Here is a 20,514-nt window from a genome sequence, read left to right as displayed (position 1 = left end):
CCAGCGCGCCGCGTGTAAAGTACTGCGTGGAGGACACATACATGTGAGCGTAGTGATTTAGACAGAAAGATAAATATATGGAAAGTACGATAAAGCAGATAGCAAGGCGGATAGATAGACGGACAGAGAGGAGGCGGTTAACGAGATAGGGCGATAGAGAGAGATCGAGCGAGTTTACCGGAGGTAGGGTGAGACCCCACAAAGGCAGTGGGGCTCTTTTGATTCGCGAGCTAATTGGAATGCCGCGGATGCCAACGACGATGGAGCAGGGGTTGGGATATCCTCCACCGAAAGGTGGGGGTTGCACGGCTCTTGCAAGTCCCGTTGTAACCGAGGGATAGGCGGAGCTTACATCTCGCAGCAGGGGTTGTAGCGCGAGATATCGAGGCTCATCTCGCCTTCGTTCTTCCCTTTCGCACAGTGACGATTTCGATCCGATCACGTGGCTTTATCTACGCATGAGCCTCTTTGTACGATGATCGTACGATTTCCAGGAATTTTGTAAATTATTAATCCGACCGAGAGAGAGAGAGAGAGAGAGAGAGAGGGGGGATGGGAGAAGGAAAGGGAGAAAGGGAGCGTGTAAAAAATATAAAAGGTGGAGATGATATGTATATGATAGTTGTCGTAACGGGATTATTACAGCAAGAAACTATGATTTAACGATAATTTATGATTTATGATTTAACGAGTTGAAATATACACGATGACGCTAGGTTGATAATTATGATGAAGGATCGTAATAGTGATAATAACCGTATTAATTGATATTGGATAAATGAAATTTGCGAGATGATACGAGAGATGGTGTGTATTACGAATAAACGTTTTGATGGATACCTTTCTCCGTATCTTCGTGATGGCGAAGTCTACATGATTGTGCGTCAAGGGCTTTTTGTGATGCTTTGACGTGGGTCGTATGCTAATTTATCACGGCGACAATGAGGCTTTCGCGCGTAACGAGCGAATATTAGTTACTAACCGTCATCGTCCGTGTCAAATTTTTATATGGAATAATAAATAGTATACGCGATGCAATTTACGTGTGCATTAATAGTCCTTCGTAAATTTCGCGGCAAGATGATATTAATGTCGCAACATCGAGAATTACTACACAGCTCCTATCACGAATTTAACATCAAGATATTTCGTATGGCATTCGTATATCGTCGGAATACGTATTGCGCTGCAAAATCCAAAATTTATCGCTGTCTTTCTCTGCAGCCGCACACAATCTGTTTATTGCATGAAATATTCAGTTATATTTCATGGAATCCCGAATTTCACCCCATCACCTCTGTGCACCTCTGTTGCAATAAATAACATCCGCTTTTAGTGCGCTGATGTAATAAAGATATTAAGTTTAATTGAACAAAGCGCACTTTCCCAGCGTTTTCGTGCGACAGAGTTCCCGAGCGTTATTAATATTTATATAAAAGCTTCAAAGTCGATGTCTGTGTGTGTGTGTGTGTGTGTGTGTGTGTGTAGATGTTTTCCCTTTGCCCGGCTAGTAGCTAGTAACGCAAAAAGTCGTATTCTTTGCAACTCTGACCGCGAGCGAAGGGAAAAACATTGGAAAATTCGCGTAGGACATAACAACTTCTTTCCGTCTATATTTACGAACAGATTTCAAGTACTCGTTTCTCATATTCGCTAAAGATTCCAATAAATTCGTATCAATTACGTTCAGCTTTCAATCTCAAATAGCCATGTTTGTAACATTTGTGGTGCGTCTTCGTAGCAGTTCTCTACAACCTTGCCTTGATAATTACGATGAATTGATTGAAGTGTGGATGTTAATTTGGGTTCAATTAAACAGACCAGTATTGTTCAATGTACAGACTCAGAGTTTATTCTCCGTTCAACATGTACGCGTACGGCTATCGTATAATCAATTATATAATAGTATCACGTATTTACAATCGATTTTGTTCGCCAGTGCCAAAAGACGTTTCTCTGAAGTGAAGTTTATCTCTCTGAAATTACAATGAGGAAGAGGATGTTGAATCGCTTCGACATCAGCTGTACCTTCTTCATCGTTTGCCCATTATTTTCCCTTCTTATGTACATTTGCGTCTAACCTCTCGCGCCGTCGTGGCACAATTTTCTTAACATGGCACACAGAGTACATCTACACGATTCGAGAAAGACAGTTACAAAAATATATGTTGGACAACCGGTAGGAGGGAAATGACTGTGTGTGAGTAAGAATATTATCGTAGCATTTGTGATTGTTACATTGTAATGGCATCTCTCGTTGTGTATGGGTCTACTATATCAGCTCTCGATAATTTTTATTTCTACAAATCTTTAGGCTCCCATTCCAAGTATCTATTTGTTACGATTCAATGAAAGATAGAATTCGAAGTAACAATTCTCATATTCCGAAAGCCCTCTAGCGCTCTCGCGTAAACACCGTTTTTCTTTGTAAAACACAAGAGGATACCAGACGTCTCTCCTTTAATGACCTCAGCGATCACAGATAATATTACGTGCTCACATGCAACTGGACACTTGTAAGATCAAGAAACAAACTTTCACGCTGGAGACTGTTCTTGCCGAGCGAAACGAGTTTCCGATGCTCGCTTCATGTCTCGCGTGAATCTCTTTTCTTGACGACAGTTTTTTAGTCTCTAGTGCGAAAATTTACATATTCCATCTGTAAAACGTCTGTCGATCCTCTCAATTTCTCACGCGAGTTTAAGGGTCGTAACGGACGGACGTCCTAGTTGGACCCTGTGCCGGTTGCTGTCTGATTCTATCGCGTAAAACACTTGACGCATCTTTGGCGTATCTCAGCGGAATTCGCATATATCCGTGCGATAACTCGTCCGTCGCGCATTTCCCCTCCGATGTTTCGTGCACCGGTGTGCCGGAGTTCCTGGAGCGTCTCGATTTTATGGAGTACAAGGCCGGTGATGGAATTTCACTGGGTCCCATACTTTCTTCGACGTAGCGTCTCGGTTGCTTGCAGTGACCGCACCAGAACTGATCGAGAATCTCGGCGTCGTCGCCTGAAAGAAAGTGAAGCATGATCGATATTTCGTTCGAGATACGACGGTAAAGTTGGACGTGAGAATTAATCAGGCAGACTTAACGGGGCAGAAATTCGATTGACTTTCTCTCATCGTTTCGAGGTAACCTTGCCTCGCTTCACTTACCAAAACGTCCCTTAGTCGAGAAAGCGGAGGCATCCTGAAATCTGTAGTTGTTCCTCCTCGAGCACGGCGGCTTCCTGATCGAGACACTACCGCAACGGCTGCACTTTCTCCTGTCGGCGAATTCTACCTCCATAAAGGACTTCGATTCCGGTCTCGTCCGTGCTCCGCGACTCAGCTGTGTTGGCGAGGTCGTCGTGTCATATCGATCGGCGGAACTCCTCGGCGGGATCCAATTTGGATAGTAGCCCGCTGACGATCCTCGCGGAGGACTTTTCAGTGCTTGCGCGACGTACAAATCCTCCTCCGACAATGCCTCGTGGAGGTCGTGATCGGGTGGTATATTGTAGTACCTAATCACACGATCACCTCGCAGAAATTCGGCATATCGATGATAGAACGTGCGCGATTAAAGAGAATATCGAGCCGAAAGCGTAATACAGATAATTTAACATGGAGCCGTTTAATTATTACGTATGACGTTAATGTGCGTTCATGCCTCTAATTCCTGATTCATGCTACTTTGTGTCGATCCATTTAGTTCTTCATTAGCTTTGAATGGACTGTTCGCGCCGTAGAACAATGAAAGTAACACAAATTGAGAATTAATCGGACGTATGCGAATTAAATGAAGCAAAGATGCACATGATGAAACACGTTTCTCAATCAATTTTCCATGTAGATAGGTACTACGAGAATCTCTAGCCCGCCTAATTGAGATGATCAGAGTTCGCTTACTGCTTGAGAGACACATGCGAGTGTATACATAATTTACATTACGAACCTTGTCGCCAGAGCATGAGCCTGATGCAGTCTTGGTGAGTGCTGACGGTAATGAATCCTATGCGGGTCTTGCTGCTGGTTAATTGTTCGCAATCGCTGCTGCGCTCGCAGCGATGCCTCTTTTTTCGCTGCATTCCGTTGCATCGTCTGTGGCTCGGCGGCCACATCAGACTCATCGTCTACCTCGTCGTCCACCACTTGCTCATCGTACTCCTTGTCGAGAGGCTCGATAATCCTCTCATGATCGTTCACCGCTACGATATTTCATTTTCAACAGGTCAGAAAGTCATACGAGTTGCGGGCATATATGGGCTGACTAATGCTCGTTACAGTGACAAAACTTTGTGCAGAAACGAAGAAAAGGACCAGTCCAATTTTCGCACCTTCCGTACCTTCCTCCTCGGCGTCGTCCTCTATGTTGTCCTCCGTATAATTTCCCGATGCCTCGTCAATGTATCCTGCATTACTCTCGTCCTCTGGCTGGCTTTTGTAGCGATCTTTCGTCATGACGGCAGCGTTGTTGGCGACGTAATCATTGTTTCTGCTGGATTTGGCGTTAACTGGTTGGTATCGATGAGGCGCCTCCGCGTGGAGCGCGGAAGAATGCTTTGGATATGTTGAGCACGAGTGGCTGTGATGCTTCACATTCTTGTAAGAATTTGCGGGAGGATAATAATTCACTGCCGCTTCCGCCACGGGAGTCTGATGGCGTCTAAAAATCACGCGACTGCCTCTCACTCAATCGTTTTCGTTCGTTAGATACTACCGTCTACGCATCCGCGGAAATTGAGTTTGTTCCCTCGGTCGAATAAGATGTACTTTTTGGTCAAACTTTTTTTTTTACAAGAATCTGCGTTACCTGGTGTTTTTATCGGCGGCATCTTGATTACTTCTTTGAGCATACTTCCAACACGTATCAGGCGAGACTCTAGCGTCAGCCGTTGGTTTATTAGACCATGTAGCGGACGAGTGTGGGGAATTGTACTTTGTCTTGTTCCTTCCAGCTTGCTCCATTCTCCAAAGGTGTTACCATTGAATCTCTTGGAGATTTTTATTCCGATACCTTGCGCTCCACCTTCGTCTAATTTCGTTCCTTATATCGTTTATTACATATCTATTTACATTTAACTTTGACACCACTTTTCCTTTCGTTATAGCTTAACACGTTCTCCGAACACGTTTAGATCTGAGTTCAAGTATGATTTGCACTTCTTACAACGGCAATTTGCTGTTCACGGATAGCACAGAGGGTCTTAGGGACACGTCAAGCTCCGTTGAACGTGTCGGTTTCTCTTCACAGCTTTAAGCTAAGATATATCAAAGAAATCTTTAAGAAGTACGAAACTCACTTCGGCGCGATGAAAATTCGTTATGTTGTCGAAATGTACGATCCTCCGTTACACGACTCCCGACTTACACGTACTGATTCCGGAAGGAGTGCGCGATGTCTCGCGGTACGATACGAAGACAACCGGCGAGACAACTAGCGCAGAAACGAAAGTGGAGAATGAAAGACACGACGTGGGGTCACTTTATTTCGGAAGTTATCTGAAACGATCTGAAACTCTTTGCGCGGAAGATCGACAAGTAGACGTTCGAGATCCCTTTTGCGACTGTATCGACTAGAGTGACTTCCCGATTCCTAGTACGCGGCGAAATAAAAGAGATAAAACGGTCGCCTAGCTATGGAGCTAAGGAAATAACAAAGTAACAGTCACGATTGAGAAATGCATAGGTCATAGATTCCTGCTTCACCATTTGTCAGTCTCGTTGCTGTCTTCGTGCTCCAATGAGGAGTTCAACGAGCGCTGAAATTCATGCACCCTCTGGCTCTGTTGCTCGTGATGTAGTTTCCGCCACTTGATGCGGCGATTCTGGAACCAGACCTTGACTTGGGCCTCCGTCAAACGAAGTGCGTGAGCCAGGTATAGTCTCTCAGGGCCCACCATATATTGTTGACGCGCGAATTCACCTTCCAGACGTTCCAGCTGCTCCGCCGTGAAGATCGTTCGCACCCTCTTCACTTTACCACCCCCACCGGAACTGGAACTCGAACTACTGTTCTTCGTGGAACCTTCCTGACCTGCAAGCACGAGAAATCGGCTTCAAGGGTTTCTTCTCTCGATGATGTTTGATGAGCGCTTTGTAACCTAAACCTAAACATCGTCGCTAAGACACACAAACTTTTCTCTTCTCTCTCGCAAAGAAATTAATCTCGAATAAACGATAAACGCGGATAAAAACTTCATGGTTCAACGTAAAAGGACATCGTGCTTGAGAAGCGCGTGAGAAAATAACTATTTTGTAACTGAGTGAACTTTCCCGTCTTCGATGAATTGGAAAACCGTCAGGGATAATTGTAGCATAGCGACCCGAAAGAATGAGGATACCTTGAACGTAGTTGTGGGATTTTAAATATCATTTTTTCCGACGTGGAGAATTTAATAGAATTTGACACTTGTGTTTGAAGGAAAACGGAAATTTGACTGAAGTCAGATGCGAGTTCTCACTGGACATGTGTACAATTCACGATGCGGATGGAAAAGCGTTTCTGTTTTTGTTTTCCAATCAATAATCAAATTATGTCACACCGAGTGGCTTATTAAAAATAACAAATGAATAAATTTCAATTCACCGGGTGATTCAAATATGGTACTTAATCTTAAGCATCATCTCTTTCGTTCATTACTGCTTGTAACTTATCCCTCCATGATATATTTACTCTGTTGCCGTTGTAGACATTGCTATCGCATCAAATACATAATTTGATACGATAACTTAGCGCGAGATATATACGAGCGAGAAAAATCAAATAAATTTCGGGAAATACGCAGATCTCAATATTTCATGAGAAACGAAATGTAATACGAGCGATTAATTCGTATTCACGCGACATTCTGCTAATAATAAAACACATCGAATCATACGTCGAAAGAGAAAAGACCGTCAACTTGTACGAGCTGGACGAGGTAACAATTACCTTGATGTTTTCTATACTGCTGCTGTTGACCCCGCTTTTCCCGCTGATTATTCCTCAGACCTAGAATCGCATCGATGGTGAAGGACTTGGCCTGTTGCTGCTGCTGTTGCTGAGAGTGCTGCATATTCGTGATGGAGTGCGAGTGCGGCACTTGCGTCGACAGGTTTTGCGCGGACAGCTCCGTGCCGAGGAGATGCGAGCGTCTCATGCGTTCCAAAGCTATGGCCTCGAGATCAGGATTCCTCGGCTGCACTTGCAGGTTCCTGAATTCCTTGTGCTCGAGCATACCAGGATTTTCCAGCAAACCGGCGCCACCGCGCAGTCTCTCGAGTGCCAGGCTGCTGATGTGATTGTCCCTCATTCTGTCGAGGGAAAAGTTGAACTCCTTCATGCGATCGAGGCTGTAGTTTTTGAGTAGACTGAAGTCCTTCATCTCCTTCTCCACCACGAAGTTGAGATCCTTGCTGTACCTGTCCAAGGAGGACAACGACGCGTGAGGCGTCCTTTGCTTGGCCTCGCGCAGATTGAACAGCGCGTTCTTAGCGGCGGAGTTTTTAGATCTGCAAAGCGTCGTCGCGGCCGCATCCGCCGACTCCTCGCTCTCGTTCGATCGGTCCAAAGGATAATTGATCTCGCTCAAATTATTGCCGGAGTAACCGTAATCTTTGGTCTTGTTCAGCGGCATCGTCAGGTTCCTCGCCGAGTTCTCGCACGGAAACTCGTCGAATCGCATGGACGTCCTGCCTCCACCGCCGCCGCCACCTTCGAGACTAAGATGAAAGTCCTTCGGCTCTGTCGACGCATCTTCCTTGGTTTTGTCAATCGACAGATTCAGCTCTTTGATGCGCTCGTAACTTTGGAACGCTCTTAGTTGAGACTCCGAGTGGCTGCTGTCGCTTATGCAATCCGATAAATCTTCCGTCGTTAATCTACCCGACGGATCGTTCGTCTCCATTGTAACTCTTAAAACTACGATTACACGACTCGATATTCGACGCACCGTAATATTACGAATAAAATCGTTCGAGCATCCGGCCGTCGGGAGAGCGTTGATGCCCAGCAGCGACCGCCCAACGGTCAAGTTTAATTCTGCTCTGTGTACTACGGATAACGTATTAATTTATTCTTCAAGGCAAAACGGCCGTGATTTTGCGGCGGAAGAAGCACAGTGAACGGTCGAATTCCTTCCGGAGAGACTACGATATTAGATCGGCACAAATACTTTTCGCGCAGATCTTGCCCGCAGAAACAGCAACTGCATCTGATTATACGCGCGTGCAATCAATTCTCCTCTTCTTCATCATAATCAACAGCTTCATTCGTCACTGTCGCGAGAGAGATCGTTATCCATCCAGTTCCTCTCGACGCACCACATCAAGGTGAAGAGTTATCAAATCACCGTCACAATCGCGTTCGCCTTCGCGCGACTGTCATTCCGTCGCGAAGACCGACTTCGCGCACTATCACGATTCTCACGGACTTTTTAAAGCGGGGTTCACTGGTCAAGGAGGGACACCGCGCGAGTCACCCAACAGACAAATGAGGGACACGAGGAAAACGAAAGCGAAGAGGCAACGGGAGCGCGAGAAGAAAACGCAGCGGTGCCGAAGGAGCGCAGCGCGTAAGTGCCTGCTCCGACGAGGTATGGTCGAACCGCGTTGGCGCTCCGGAGCATCCAAGGATAATGATGTCAAGCACGAGGATCACCGCTATCGGATAGGGTTGGCCAGCGGGACCAAGGATATCCAGCTAATGATCCCGTACGTGACGAGGAGGGTATTCACCCACCGCCTCTCGCGTATTCCTCCTCACCCGCCCGCCACCCCTGACAATCAGTCGACCGTTGCGTTTCACCTCCGCAACCCCCAAATGGACCGCAGGATACCCCCTCATACGGTCAATATTTTTTCATTCGACGGGGGAAGGCCGGAGTGCGCGTCGCCAGCGGATCCTGGTTGGCCGGGTCCTGCCATCACCCCTTCGCCAGGACACGCCTACCGCGAGCACCGTGGGGGTTATTTGCGGGGAGTCTGTTACTTTTTTCTACCCTCTATCTCGAGCCATCTCCAGCCAGCATCCACCGCCGCCGGCTCGCAACCCGTTCTTCCCTCGTCGTCGTTCCGCGAACCCGCGTTCCCCTGCCCTCTCCTGGGTAGCCCATTAATAAGCTTTCGCCTAGACCGACGTAGCTCACTTCAAGATGCTCGCACCGACACCACCCGGCTAGCCAGAAGGCGTACCCGCCCGCGGGGATGAAGATGAGCGCGTGCGTCGGCGGTAGTTAGCGCCTCGCTTCGGCCGCTCGTCAGCGATGTCATCCGCGTCTAAGGCCTTCCTTCGGTAATTAGGTCCTAATGATGATGAGGTAGTTTAATTTTGTTCGTATGATCTTTCTTACCTCGTCTTGGATTGAGACAGTCTTCAACGTCGAAGAGTTCACTGGCTATGGATTATTGAGAGGAATTTCGCGCAATTTATCTTGCGAAATTTCGCGCTGACTCGGGAAATTCTTCAGCTAATTACACGGAGAGAGACGTCGGCTAATATTATAATGAATATAAATTAGTTTAGAAAATTATCGCCTGCGAGAGGCTCTTTGCATGATTCTTGGCGAGGTTTCTTTACGAATATTACGTATCGTACGTGCGAATATTAATGAAAATAAGCAAAGTTCTTCCATCCGTTTTCTCTCCAGAAGAAATTTGCATTTTATTGACACATTGCACGCTAAGATGGCAATTTTATAAAAAAAAAAAGAAACAACAGAGGAAAACTTTGTTTGTACCTTTTCATAGAGAATTATTTTTTTTTTATCTAGATTCTGGGAAGTATCAATTAAAAATGAAGATCGCAATTCTCAGGCATCGAAAAAAGATACTCGCAAAAAGTGATTTATGTATTCATTTGCTACTTCTGCATAATTTTACATAATTTAGTTATGAGCCGAAAGAGGGAGAGAAGGCGCGTAAGTGAGACCACGACGGTTGTTATTAATACGTCCTAAAGATTTCTAGGTAAATAGATCCTCCTTAATTACGCCTCATGCCAATCTGAAACTTCATCCACAATACCCTCATTAGACGTTGACGGGTATGCGGGAATTTCAGTACCTTGGAAAACCTCTAAGGAGGTTAAGCTCAAGGGCAAGAGCTTAATTACGTCGAGGTTTTACATTATATTGACTACCTGTGTGCACACGTCTCTGTCCCATTAGATATGACAACATGCTATTTTATCAATGTATTTTCTTTACAGCAGTAAAAAAATTTATTGGTTTTATTTGTAACGCAGAAAGAAGAGGCAGGCACGTGTAGATGTGTCATTGCATTCAGGAAATATGTAAATTTAATTATCGACATTGATGAAGAAGTTACATGTACATATGCGTGTAAATCTGCTTATATTAATAATTAATAAAAGCAGAATACACGCGCATTAATAAATGCCCATGTTCTACGTCCCGCGAAATAGGCGCGCGCGTGAATAACATCCCTGATAAAAGTTTTACGCTCGGGAAGCCATTATGAAGTTAAGATTGAGCTATAAATCCTAAATTTACTTAAGCCACTCTCTAACTATTTCACAAACCTACGGACAACGGTAATTGCATCGTATATTTCTCACTGCGCAAACTCTTCTGTAAAGCTTCTTCAATAATAATTCCAACCTGTAATAATAATCTATCTTTTTTCAGACCATTGCCATGAAAAAAGAAAAACAATGCACACTAACTATACGCGTATTAACGAAATTTATCGTCTCCGTTTTTCGTGTCATCGCAATTAATCGTTAAATCGCAATTAATATATTTCGCGTAATAACGCGCTCCCTTCGAAAGCGAGAAATTTGTATGCGAGATCTTTCTGAGAAAGGACGTGTACATTACCCGGTTAACTTCTCCGCCGCCTTATTTTCACGTCTCTCCCTAGTTTGATAATTATCAGCCTTCGAATAAGAAGATTCTTGAAGGGGGAGACAGAAGCCGGGTCGAATGAAATTGGCGACAAATGTATAAATTAAATGGTAGTCCACGCTGCAGAGGGGCTCCGAAAGAATTTCTATTGAAGCCCGATACTCCCCTCCCCCCGTTCTCCCGTCCCTCCCTCTTGATCGCCGCCCAAATGACTTGCGACTCACCCTTATTACGGCCCGAAATTTATCACGGAAATTTCGTGGAGTATTTTATCCGGATAATTGCTCCGCTTTATAAGAGCCACCCTTACGAGCCAATATATATAAGACAAAGACGATCCGACAAAGCTTCTATTCGCCTCGGCGACTCCTCGTTCGATGCGCGCACCAAACCCTCGACTAGATAAATTCAATCAACGGAAATTTTCTCAGTATGTACTATTTCATAACGCGGTTATCGTTATTGAATCAAAACTTTTGTCACACTTTTCACTCGAAGCATGAATTTTTATCACAAAAATGCTGAAACTAAATAGAAATGGAGGAATAAGCAATTGCCAATTCGCACGCTGTTTGCGCACACGGTGTAAGTGAAATTAATGTCGCGAAAAGCATCGACAACAGAAGCCAATCGCATACAATCGATATTATTTCGCAAACGCATTATAATTTACACGCCGTTGGCATTTTCAAAAACCAAGCCGCGCGCACTCGAGAGAGTCATTGTTCGAGTGACGATCGGAATTGACTGTCGCACGCTCATAAAGTCCTCGCGTCGTCGTTATCAATCGTCATAGTTTGCACAGTAAATCTATCAAGTGGAGAATCGCGTCGATCGCGCGATCCAGGATATTTGCCGGATGCGGCCTGCGGAAGATCATTAACCAACTAAATATCAATTTCAACGGTAAGTAGTGACCGCCGCTATCTATTGTTTCCAAATTGAATCCGTATCGGCGATGATCTACGGCCCGCGGCCGTGTGTGTTCGCTGCCGCACGAGCGAGCGCCCGTGCGCGCATAAAATTCGCGAATGCATAGACCCGCACGCACCCCCGCACCCCAGCACCCTTCCTCAACCCCGAACCGTCCAGGAACGTGGGTATTGCGATCGACACATACAAAGCAGTCTCTCCCTTCCTGGACTCTACAACATTCTGCTGCCTTACAACTGGCGTTACCATCATCCTCTCACCCTCCCCGTGTCCCTTTACCTTGCCTTGGTTCCCCTTGCAGCCTTCACCTCCTCCTCCTTTTCCTCCTCCTCCTCCTCCTCCTCCTCTTTCTCTTTCTCTTCCTCTTCCTCTTCCTCCTCCTCCTCTTCCTCCTCCTCCTCCTCCTCCTCCTCCTCCTCCTCCTCCTCCGGCTTTCATTCCACATGCGATATTAAAGCCAAGGCAATTAGCGGTGGGGGTTGTTGCGAGGGATGGCGAGGGAGTGCGACAGTTTCAGCCAGGGTTTCGCAGTCATCCCCCTGGTGGGGCTGTCTCGGATATGATTGGCTGTCAGCGGGGGTTAATCCCTGGGCCCGGCCACACCCCGGCATGTCTCAATCCACCTCCGTGAATCCGGCCGGCCGAGCTTTCCGCCCGGAATCCGCTGAAAACGAGGGTGAAAACGCGAGCGGCGAGGATGTACCGGATGTTACCGGAGCGCACGGGGTGGGTTGAGCTCCTTAAGCGTGAGATAATCTCGGGCAGATGATAGCGTCATGGGGCAAGAAAGGCGGTAAGCGCGTGCTCGTTTTTAATGATGTAGTAGTTAACGTTTCATTACGCGGATGGAAATTATGCGCCATTTCACGAAGAACTGCGTGAGAGAACGAGGAGGGAGGATTATTCGTTCTGGAATTGTACAGAAACGCGAATAGAGTAAGCACCACGCAGTAATTGGCCACTTAAGAAATGCCTGCGTCGTAGGTGTGATTAATATGATCCCCTCGTACGTCTCGTACGTCCCGCTCTGCGCGGGAATTATGCGATACAAAAACGAAAGTTTGGCTCCTTCGTCGCGAAAGGATAATTTTACTTTTCCTAAAAACACAGAGATCTTTTTTATCATCGCTTGGAAACAGTGTGAAGTGTAATTATAAAAAAATTGGCCTTCGAAAAGAAGCTTAAATTTCTTATTCGCGACGGCAGTTTAAAATAAGGACGGGTATAAATTGTTCGGGCTATGGTGCGGCTTTTCATAAGTCGCGAAACTCAGTAACAAGCGGATATAACGTAATTTAGATGAAAACCAGACAAAGTTTAGAACTTTCATCAACTGAAGAGTATAGTAATAAAAATTCTGTACCCCCCAGGCGAAACGAGAAAAAAAGGAAGATAGCTTGATGAGGAGGAGTTAAAACAGGCGGTATATATATATATATATATATATAACATGGCGTTACAGTAGATCATAAAAGAAAACTTTTTCTCGCGAGATTAAATGTTGTTTAATTAATTAATACAATGCTACCACGCGCGCATCGAATATCCGTTAATATGTTTACTTAACGAGGAAAACCAATCAATATGATTTGACGTCGCTCATTGAACGTTTATACGGGATATACGGGACGATTGAAAAAAAAGATCATATTATATAATTACATCAAAATGTCCGGAATGATGCATCTTTTTCCGGTAATACCGAGCGATTTTATCGGATATACGCGGACTCATGTGTTGCTGTCCATAACGTGACGCCCGTTGTGTCCATTCTTTTGTTATGTTCGAGACGTGCTATTAATTTCTATGTAGCAATGCGCACAGCACGAACGCAATTACATGTTCCTATGCAGGTGGATTTTTTTTCTTGCATAACAACGCGATACTCTGGACGTTGCCAGTAACCATACGTCGGCGCGACGTGTAAGATCGATTTCTCGACATTCTCGCTTACTTCAGCCTGTATTCCCGCACTGAGAGTGCTCGCGCTAAATAGCGCGGACAAGTATTTCGCTTTTCGCTCAGCGATCGGATTTTATTCGCCGGATGCCGCCCTGGGTGTTTTGGAGACGCGACGAAGAACGAAGTCATGGAGAACTTCATGACAGGCCGGAAAAATCGATTCGGATGCTGCTGCGTCTGTCCAGTGTGGAGTGAGCATATCTTGAGTTATTTCTTGGTCATATGTTATTAAAAAAATGACAGTATACACACACTGAACAAAATTATCCTCGTTGTCTTTAGAGTAAAGTCGGACGAATATTTATAACGATCGAGGTTATAAATTCGCCGGAAATAATAATCTGCTAAACACGCACACGATGTAATTCGTAGTATCATAGATTCGTACCGGGTATTTAGCATCTTATCATACATTATGTATTCCACGTGCGTGAGCTAATTTTTATAGGAGGGGGAGTTCAAGTAAGGTTAATTAAATTTCTCTGTAACAACCATATACGCGCACGAGTAGCTTGTACCCTTGCGCAATTTTATGAATGCGATTAGTACTCACTTTCCGTGAAACACGTCTGAGTCTATTATAACAATTTTCTCGGTACTTCCTTGTGGTATCAACAATCTTATCATGTTTGCTTTCTGTAGGAGTAGATTTAACTTGTAACAATATAAATTTAGCCCGCAATATGTACAAGCGCAACTCGTTATATTATCTTTAGAACAGTTTACGGTAATTAGAATGCAATATATATATATATATAAACTAAAAATTAAGTAAAGAAATGATAAATAAACGTTAAAAAAATATCGATATCATCATTATGTTATATTTTTATCTTGAAGGTTTTATTAATTCGTTCAGTGAGATATAAGAATAAAACTTGGAACGATACGTGAATACCACGTATGCCGGAAACCGTAATATCACCAACCTTGAGCGCTCCTTTTATCTTTCTCCTCCGTGATATTTCGCGGGAATTTACCGCGATTTATTTTTAATGCATAGATTTAGATAAAATATCTTTAGAAAGGATTGGAATAGTTGTTAATATGTTGAAATGTTAATTGCCGTAATTTTATCCACATCTATTATATTGTAACATTTATACTTATTATTATTATATAAATATTATTATTATTATTTTGATAAAACGTTACAATATTTTTATGCAATTAAGCGATAACATTATTGAAAATACCTTTCCGATGGACCAATAATTTTTGTACTCCAAAAAGAAAATTTCTGCAACTTCCCATCTCTTCGTTTTCTTCATAAAACTCATAAGAAGGTTCTAAATCTTTCACGTGAGTAATTCTTACCTCTTGAACTACTGCCGTGCTATTGTTTTCTTTTCACTTGAACTAAACGGTTCACAAAATCTTTTTCAATGTGTCTTCTTTGAGTATAAAGCCTCCTGAGTTACAGGCTGTCTAATATAAGAATCGGTACTCAGACGAATAAAAGAGAGAAGGGATAAATATTTTGTATCTGCGTTTAGCCCGGGAATCCCCCGATCGACGTTCAAATTTTTTATCTAGCATCCGACATATAGTCCCATAACTCTGATGATTATTCGAATTTTGAAAAATCTTCACAGGAACATATTTTTCTTTACCTGAAAATATAATAAAATGCGAAGAGAAAACCATCAACTCTGTCGAGCCGAAGTAGACAGTCCCCTTGATACACGCTTGTACAATCAGCGGGGTATCCCCGGTTAGCGAGCGTGAGTACTTGATGGCATGGAGACTGTTCAGTGCCACTTTTTCCTCCGAAGGGGTCGCATACTGAACGAACGACGGTTCCAAGCGGTCCCAAGTGTTATGACGTTATTAAGTCGTATAATACCGTGCAGTTGCAAATTATCATAAAGTAACGTCGATAGCGAGATTATCGATGGCTCATGTGTCAAAGCAGCATACGTATCCGTAAGTGTGCATCAGTGCAAAAGTTGACAAGTTCAGAAAAGAAATTCGTGTGTCGTACAATCGGAAAAATGCGTCGGTGAAAGTATAATACGCAATTCACGATCATACCGCAACGATTCCGCAGCTATGCCGACGAATCCCGTAAAGTTACGGTTTCGCCGTAAAAAAAAAAGTCTCGCACAAAATCAACCGAAGGAAGTCTCGAAGGCCAAGATGGACGTAAGACAAATAGAAATACCGCCCAGCGTTTCTAAAAGTGATGATTTAAAAGATGAAAACTTATCGATAATGACTGACACCCACCTCGAGCCGGATGTCGTAGATAATCTTTGGTTGAGAGTGAAAAAGGATGACAATACTAGATTATCGAATTCATCCTCCAGTATAGCTTCGCAAGATTCATACATTCTGATATCGACTGAGGAGACGCCTGTTAAATTGAAAGACGTAAGCTGGGAATACGTAAGCTACAACGATATCGCTGAACAGATGAAAAGTGGTTGCGTCATGAAGAAGTACTGTAGCCCTAAATGCAGCACAGCTTGGTTCCTCAAAATTCGCCGGGAGATTCTCAAGAACTGCCGTAGAAAGATTTATCCTCTAGCGACCGATGGGTGAGTGCAAAACGCGCTTCTTTTAATGAAGTGTAAACTTTTACTTTTTAGAATAAAAATATTGGTGAATACAAAATGAAAAAAGATATATATATATACACACACACACACACACACACATATATTCTTACGTAAATTTACACTATATACAATCTAATAAAAGAAGTTAATTTTTATCAGAAAAACAATGTTGTGCAATAAAACATAATGGTAAAAGAGCCTTTCTCAACTTGTTAAACAGATTACTTCTACTGCATTAAAATAACTGTATTAGTTTGCCGCACAGTTTCGCGATAAAAAACCGCAAAATTCCAAGTAGGAAATATTAATATATAAAAAACAACACACATTAATTACATTACACCGATATGGCAAAACTTTACCACATATGGCATTGCGATTCAAGATAGTATAGTACGTGCCGTAAATATTCAGCAGATTTATTCTCAAGTGCAATCGTCACAAACGAAGACATGACGTCTGTGACATGATAATCATAGTGCTAATGGTCAGTTACTCTTATCGATTAATTAACGGTACATGGTTCTTTACAGAAGCATGTCACTATTATTTATAGAATATACATCGTAATATATATACATACAGGAGAGATAAATTTAAAATACATATACATTATTGTTTATAGAAAAAATATTTCCTTTATTACATTGTTATATTTTATCATCATATGATAGTCACATATCCCGAGTTGAATTGATAACACAATGTCGGCATGCGAAAATAATCTGCCCGCCCACATTCGAATGTTACGGATGTCCATTGCGATAATGCATTTCTCACGGTCTTCTACGAAGACACTCGGTGAACTGCACGTGGCAGGGGAGTTTAAAGACCCTTAGAAGCGCCAGCGAAAAACCTGGCAATGGCTCGCTTCACGCAGGGAAACGACACGTAGATGAGTCATCCCAGTAAACGGCAGCTTAAAGCAACACACGCGCGTGCAGGGCCGAGTAAACAACAAAAAACACAGGAGAGTACGTGTTTATGCGACGCTTTCACTTGTCTCACGCGGCCATTTTTATCGTTTACATACATTGCGAAACAGAATGAAAGACAATTTGAAACAATTCGCTTCACTAGATTATGTCAAACGCGACGGTAATTTATAGTTTAAGAACATGTGTGTTTTGAATGTGTGATGAAAAAATGATAAAATATATATATTACATTGTATGTTTTTTTTTTTTCAGTTTTGATACTACGTATCACGGGATGTTTCGTTATTACGTAAATTTAAACATTTGTCCGTGTACATTACAGCAACGGTCGCGCATATCTGTTATTCGGCCCTGCACGAGCGAAAACTACGTGTGCCGCGTGCATGCGTGTGCGATACTCTTGCGTAGAATACACTTGCGTACATACACGTTGTGGATTTCCTGCACGCACCGGACCTGAACATAGGAGGGTTCACGACTCCGTGATTCGATATACCTTTTGTGTCTATTCTCTCGAAAACAATACTTTCAACCTACCTGTAGGAACATGGCACTTTTATCGCCGTGCGACCGACGTCGAATAATCTCTTCGGGTTTGTGTCGATATTTTACGACAAAGCAATTGGGTCGGCTTTTATTTAATCACTTCAATAAGACACTACGATTTATTTCGTACAGAGAAAAATTACAGTCGTTTCTAATAATTGCGAAGCAATTCACCGTGAGAAGAAAAGTCATTAGACATTAAAATGTACAGGTATCGGTTGCATCAATTTAAAAAATTTTTTTCATTGTTAACTATTAGCGTGAAAGATTCGTCAAGGCCGCAGCAGCAATCGGAAGGAAAGAGTCAGATGTGTAGAATCATAAATTCGTGACGTCTTTGATCCACGTTAAATAATGCGACACATTGACGTACACGCCGGGCACTTTTCCGCAAGACTGACCAAAGGACACGATACCGTAAAGTGTTCCTTTACTGGACAACGCTCCTCCGGAGTCCCCGTAACAGGCATCCTTGCCTTCAGTTCCATAGCACAAATGAATGCCTCGGATGAGCGTTGTGTAATCCACAGTGGCCTTAATGCAACTTTCGAACGGCACGTGTCGAACGTGAACGCCCATGAGAGTTTCGGTTTCTTTTGCCTATAAATTTGTATATATTAAGCAGTATATATATTAACCCTTTCACTGTTAGTGGGAAGTATACTTTCCACCTTTTCTTGATTCAATTCTGCGTTGTAAATCACATAATTTTGAAGAACTAATTGGGGATTTGAGTTTTCCAGACAACTGAATAGTTGTTCAACATACTCCAATAGGTTTTTATACCTAATTATTCATTTGTGATTATTTATAACAAATCAAAGTTGAAAAAGTGCCCTTTTTCTAGGGAAAAATCGATTCCTCGGAGAGTATTGAATGTAGAGGTCTGAAATTTTCACCAAATATTTTTCTGATGTACAAAAACGTATATTTTTTTCAGTATTTTTTTGCAGGTTAGATTTTTTTTATAAACAAATATTTCTACAAAAAACGGCCGAAAGTTGACTTTTTTGCACTTTTTAGCTCTATTTCCCTAGTTTTTTCATTCAGTATCTCCATCTCTTATCCATACTATCAATATTGTTTTACTCGAAAATGAATGTTTAATCTCTAGTAAGCATAGATATGCAGTACTAAATATTTTCCCACATAAATTTTTTCCAGTTGTGTTCGATCGAGTTCCATCGTCTAGAATCATATATTCTTATTACAACCTGGTCATTATTCAATAATAATTGGAACTTTCATTAATTTTGTACATCATGATCGCCATATTGAGTCTGCCATTTTGAATTTTGCAAATCTGACTTTAGATTCGTAATCAGCGACCCAAAAAACGTAGGACTACCAAATATTATAATAATTTTCTCAAGGGAAGTTAATTCAGCAGTGAAAGGGTTAAGCTTTATGTTTTTATTAGCGATGATCGATGCGGTGTCTTCCTGGTAATACTGACACCTGAGAAATGTAAATAATATAAAATACTAGGCATCCTGTAGATACCAAGTTGCAAATTCTAAGCATCCTCACCTCCTTTCCGATCTCCGTGTGCCCCCAACCGCACACAAAGAGTCTACGCGGTATCTCGCCGGTTGATGACCTTGGTAGACGGATCGGTTGAACAGTTCTTGAGAAGCGAAACGGTGGTTTCACTTTGAAAAGTGCGATATCGTGATATGGTACATCGGAAAGCCAAGTCATATACGTGCTGTTATACACACGAATGTTCCTGACTTTGTGCACAGACCCGCCTCTGTCCCATCTATTTGATCCAGCCCGTACGTGATATTTCAATCGCCGCGTTGAAGTTCTCGAAAATAATACGCAGAGCGTTAAAATTATGGGAAACAATTTTGTGCTTCGATCTATAAGAGTGCCTCATACACCGATATAATCGTGACGATAAAGATATTAATGATGCATCGAAACGTTAAAAAAAATTACAAGCAATGGAAGGCGGTGATGACCCATGTCTCCGATAATATACTGGCGCCGCACAGGTTTCCATCCGAACTGTGCAAAGAGAGCTGAAAATATCGTCATATATTTAAAGAAATATCGGTTAATAAAGGGGTGAGAGTGACGAGAACATGATATTAACCGTAAAAGGTCGATGTGCGATGTCAATCGATTCTCCGCCGATAATTTTCGGATGCGCCGTATACGTCGCACGTCCGTCTATCTCATCATCTAGAAAGACTGAAATGTTCAGGTGAATAATGTGAAAATAAGATTCGTGCCGAAGATAATGAGAGAGAGAGAGAGAGAGAGAGAGAGAGAGAGAGAGAGAGAGAGCAGCTATTCTCTGATTAATACATTAACGCTATTCTATTATCGAGATAATGATACATGATGGAAGACCGGGGCAGCGAAAGAGATTAATTAGCACTTATCCGTTCTATTGTTTACAATATATAGAACGCGCGTAGTTCTTCATACCGAGGAAATAGAGAATAACGACTGCTCCGCGCATTTTTCCCGACTGTGTCACAGCGCGATGCGAGCGGGCATATGTAAAGTGCGACAATTCATTTCACGATGACTGTAAACGTCAGACGCGTCCTGCTCCGTGAACATTTAACCGAGACAAATGTTGGTGCTATCGTCTGATGCGCTATCGCAACAATGTCGAGATTGAATTTAATTTATGTAGGTGATGTAAAAGACTAAAGTGATAATTTGAAATTTATCGTTTTCGTCACGGCGAGTCAGATACTTTTTAAGAACCGCAGGAAAAACC

At 42.9% G+C, this 20,514-nt stretch overlaps 4 protein-coding genes across 10 annotated transcripts in view; 1 reads left to right on the top strand and 3 right to left on the bottom strand.

Moving 5' to 3' along the window:
* Positions 1-1,860: 1,860 nt before the first annotated feature.
* Positions 1,861-5,677, bottom strand: LOC105192544 (uncharacterized). 4 transcript variants are annotated; one of them, XM_011156744.3, is made up of 5 exons: positions 4,801-5,677; positions 4,325-4,668; positions 3,943-4,195; positions 3,162-3,511; positions 1,861-3,014 (listed from the first exon to the last, which is right to left on the bottom strand). In XM_011156744.3, the coding sequence occupies exons 1-5, from the start codon at positions 4,953-4,955 to the stop codon at positions 2,701-2,703; spliced, it is 1,416 nt and encodes a 471-aa protein (XP_011155046.1). In that variant the 5' UTR covers positions 4,956-5,677; the 3' UTR covers positions 1,861-2,700. The 4 variants fall into 4 exon arrangements, with proteins under 4 accessions (XP_011155046.1, XP_011155048.1, XP_011155049.1 ...); XM_011156746.3 differs by having other exon boundaries at positions 4,334-4,668; positions 4,801-5,676; XM_011156747.3 differs by having other exon boundaries at positions 4,325-4,653; positions 4,801-5,675.
* LOC105192543 (homeobox protein Hox-A3a) lies at positions 5,210-8,665 on the bottom strand. 2 transcript variants are annotated; one of them, XM_025298459.1, is made up of 3 exons: positions 6,922-8,665; positions 5,697-6,024; positions 5,210-5,248 (listed from the first exon to the last, which is right to left on the bottom strand). In XM_025298459.1, exons 1-3 carry the CDS (start codon positions 7,874-7,876, stop codon positions 5,236-5,238), a joined length of 1,296 nt encoding a protein of 431 aa, XP_025154244.1. In that variant the 5' UTR covers positions 7,877-8,665; the 3' UTR covers positions 5,210-5,235. The 2 variants fall into 2 exon arrangements, with proteins under 2 accessions (XP_025154244.1, XP_011155045.1); XM_011156743.2 differs by lacking the exon at positions 5,210-5,248 and having other exon boundaries at positions 5,663-6,024.
* A 5,018-nt stretch (positions 8,666-13,683) lies between these two features.
* The window catches only part of stac (C2 and C2B_Munc13-like domain-containing protein staccato), a 29,819-nt gene continuing 22,988 nt past the window's right edge, over positions 13,684-20,514 (top strand). For 2 of the 3 annotated variants that reach the window (XM_019845699.2, XM_011156750.3), the window contains exon 1: positions 15,499-16,269. In XM_019845699.2, the coding sequence (XP_019701258.1) occupies positions 15,782-16,269 (488 nt within the window). In that variant the 5' untranslated portion in view covers positions 15,499-15,781. Of the gene's footprint in view, positions 13,921-15,498; positions 16,270-20,514 lie in introns of those variants that run through there. The other variant, XM_019845701.1, reaches the window with a different exon arrangement.
* Positions 17,506-20,263, bottom strand: LOC105192548 (trypsin delta/gamma-like protein CG30031). Its single transcript, XM_011156761.3, has 5 exons — positions 20,214-20,263; positions 19,876-19,973; positions 19,719-19,801; positions 19,305-19,584; positions 17,506-18,374 (listed from the first exon to the last, which is right to left on the bottom strand). Exons 1-5 carry the CDS (start codon positions 20,245-20,247, stop codon positions 18,093-18,095), a joined length of 777 nt encoding a protein of 258 aa, XP_011155063.1. The 5' UTR covers positions 20,248-20,263; the 3' UTR covers positions 17,506-18,092.

Source organism: Harpegnathos saltator, unplaced genomic scaffold, assembly GCF_003227715.2.
Source record: "Harpegnathos saltator strain DR-91 unplaced genomic scaffold, Hsal_v8.6 scaffold219, whole genome shotgun sequence".
In the NCBI taxonomy this organism is placed as follows: domain Eukaryota; kingdom Metazoa; phylum Arthropoda; class Insecta; order Hymenoptera; family Formicidae; genus Harpegnathos; species Harpegnathos saltator.
Note: the sequence above shows the minus strand (reverse complement) of the source record. Positions and strands in the feature narration are given on the sequence as shown.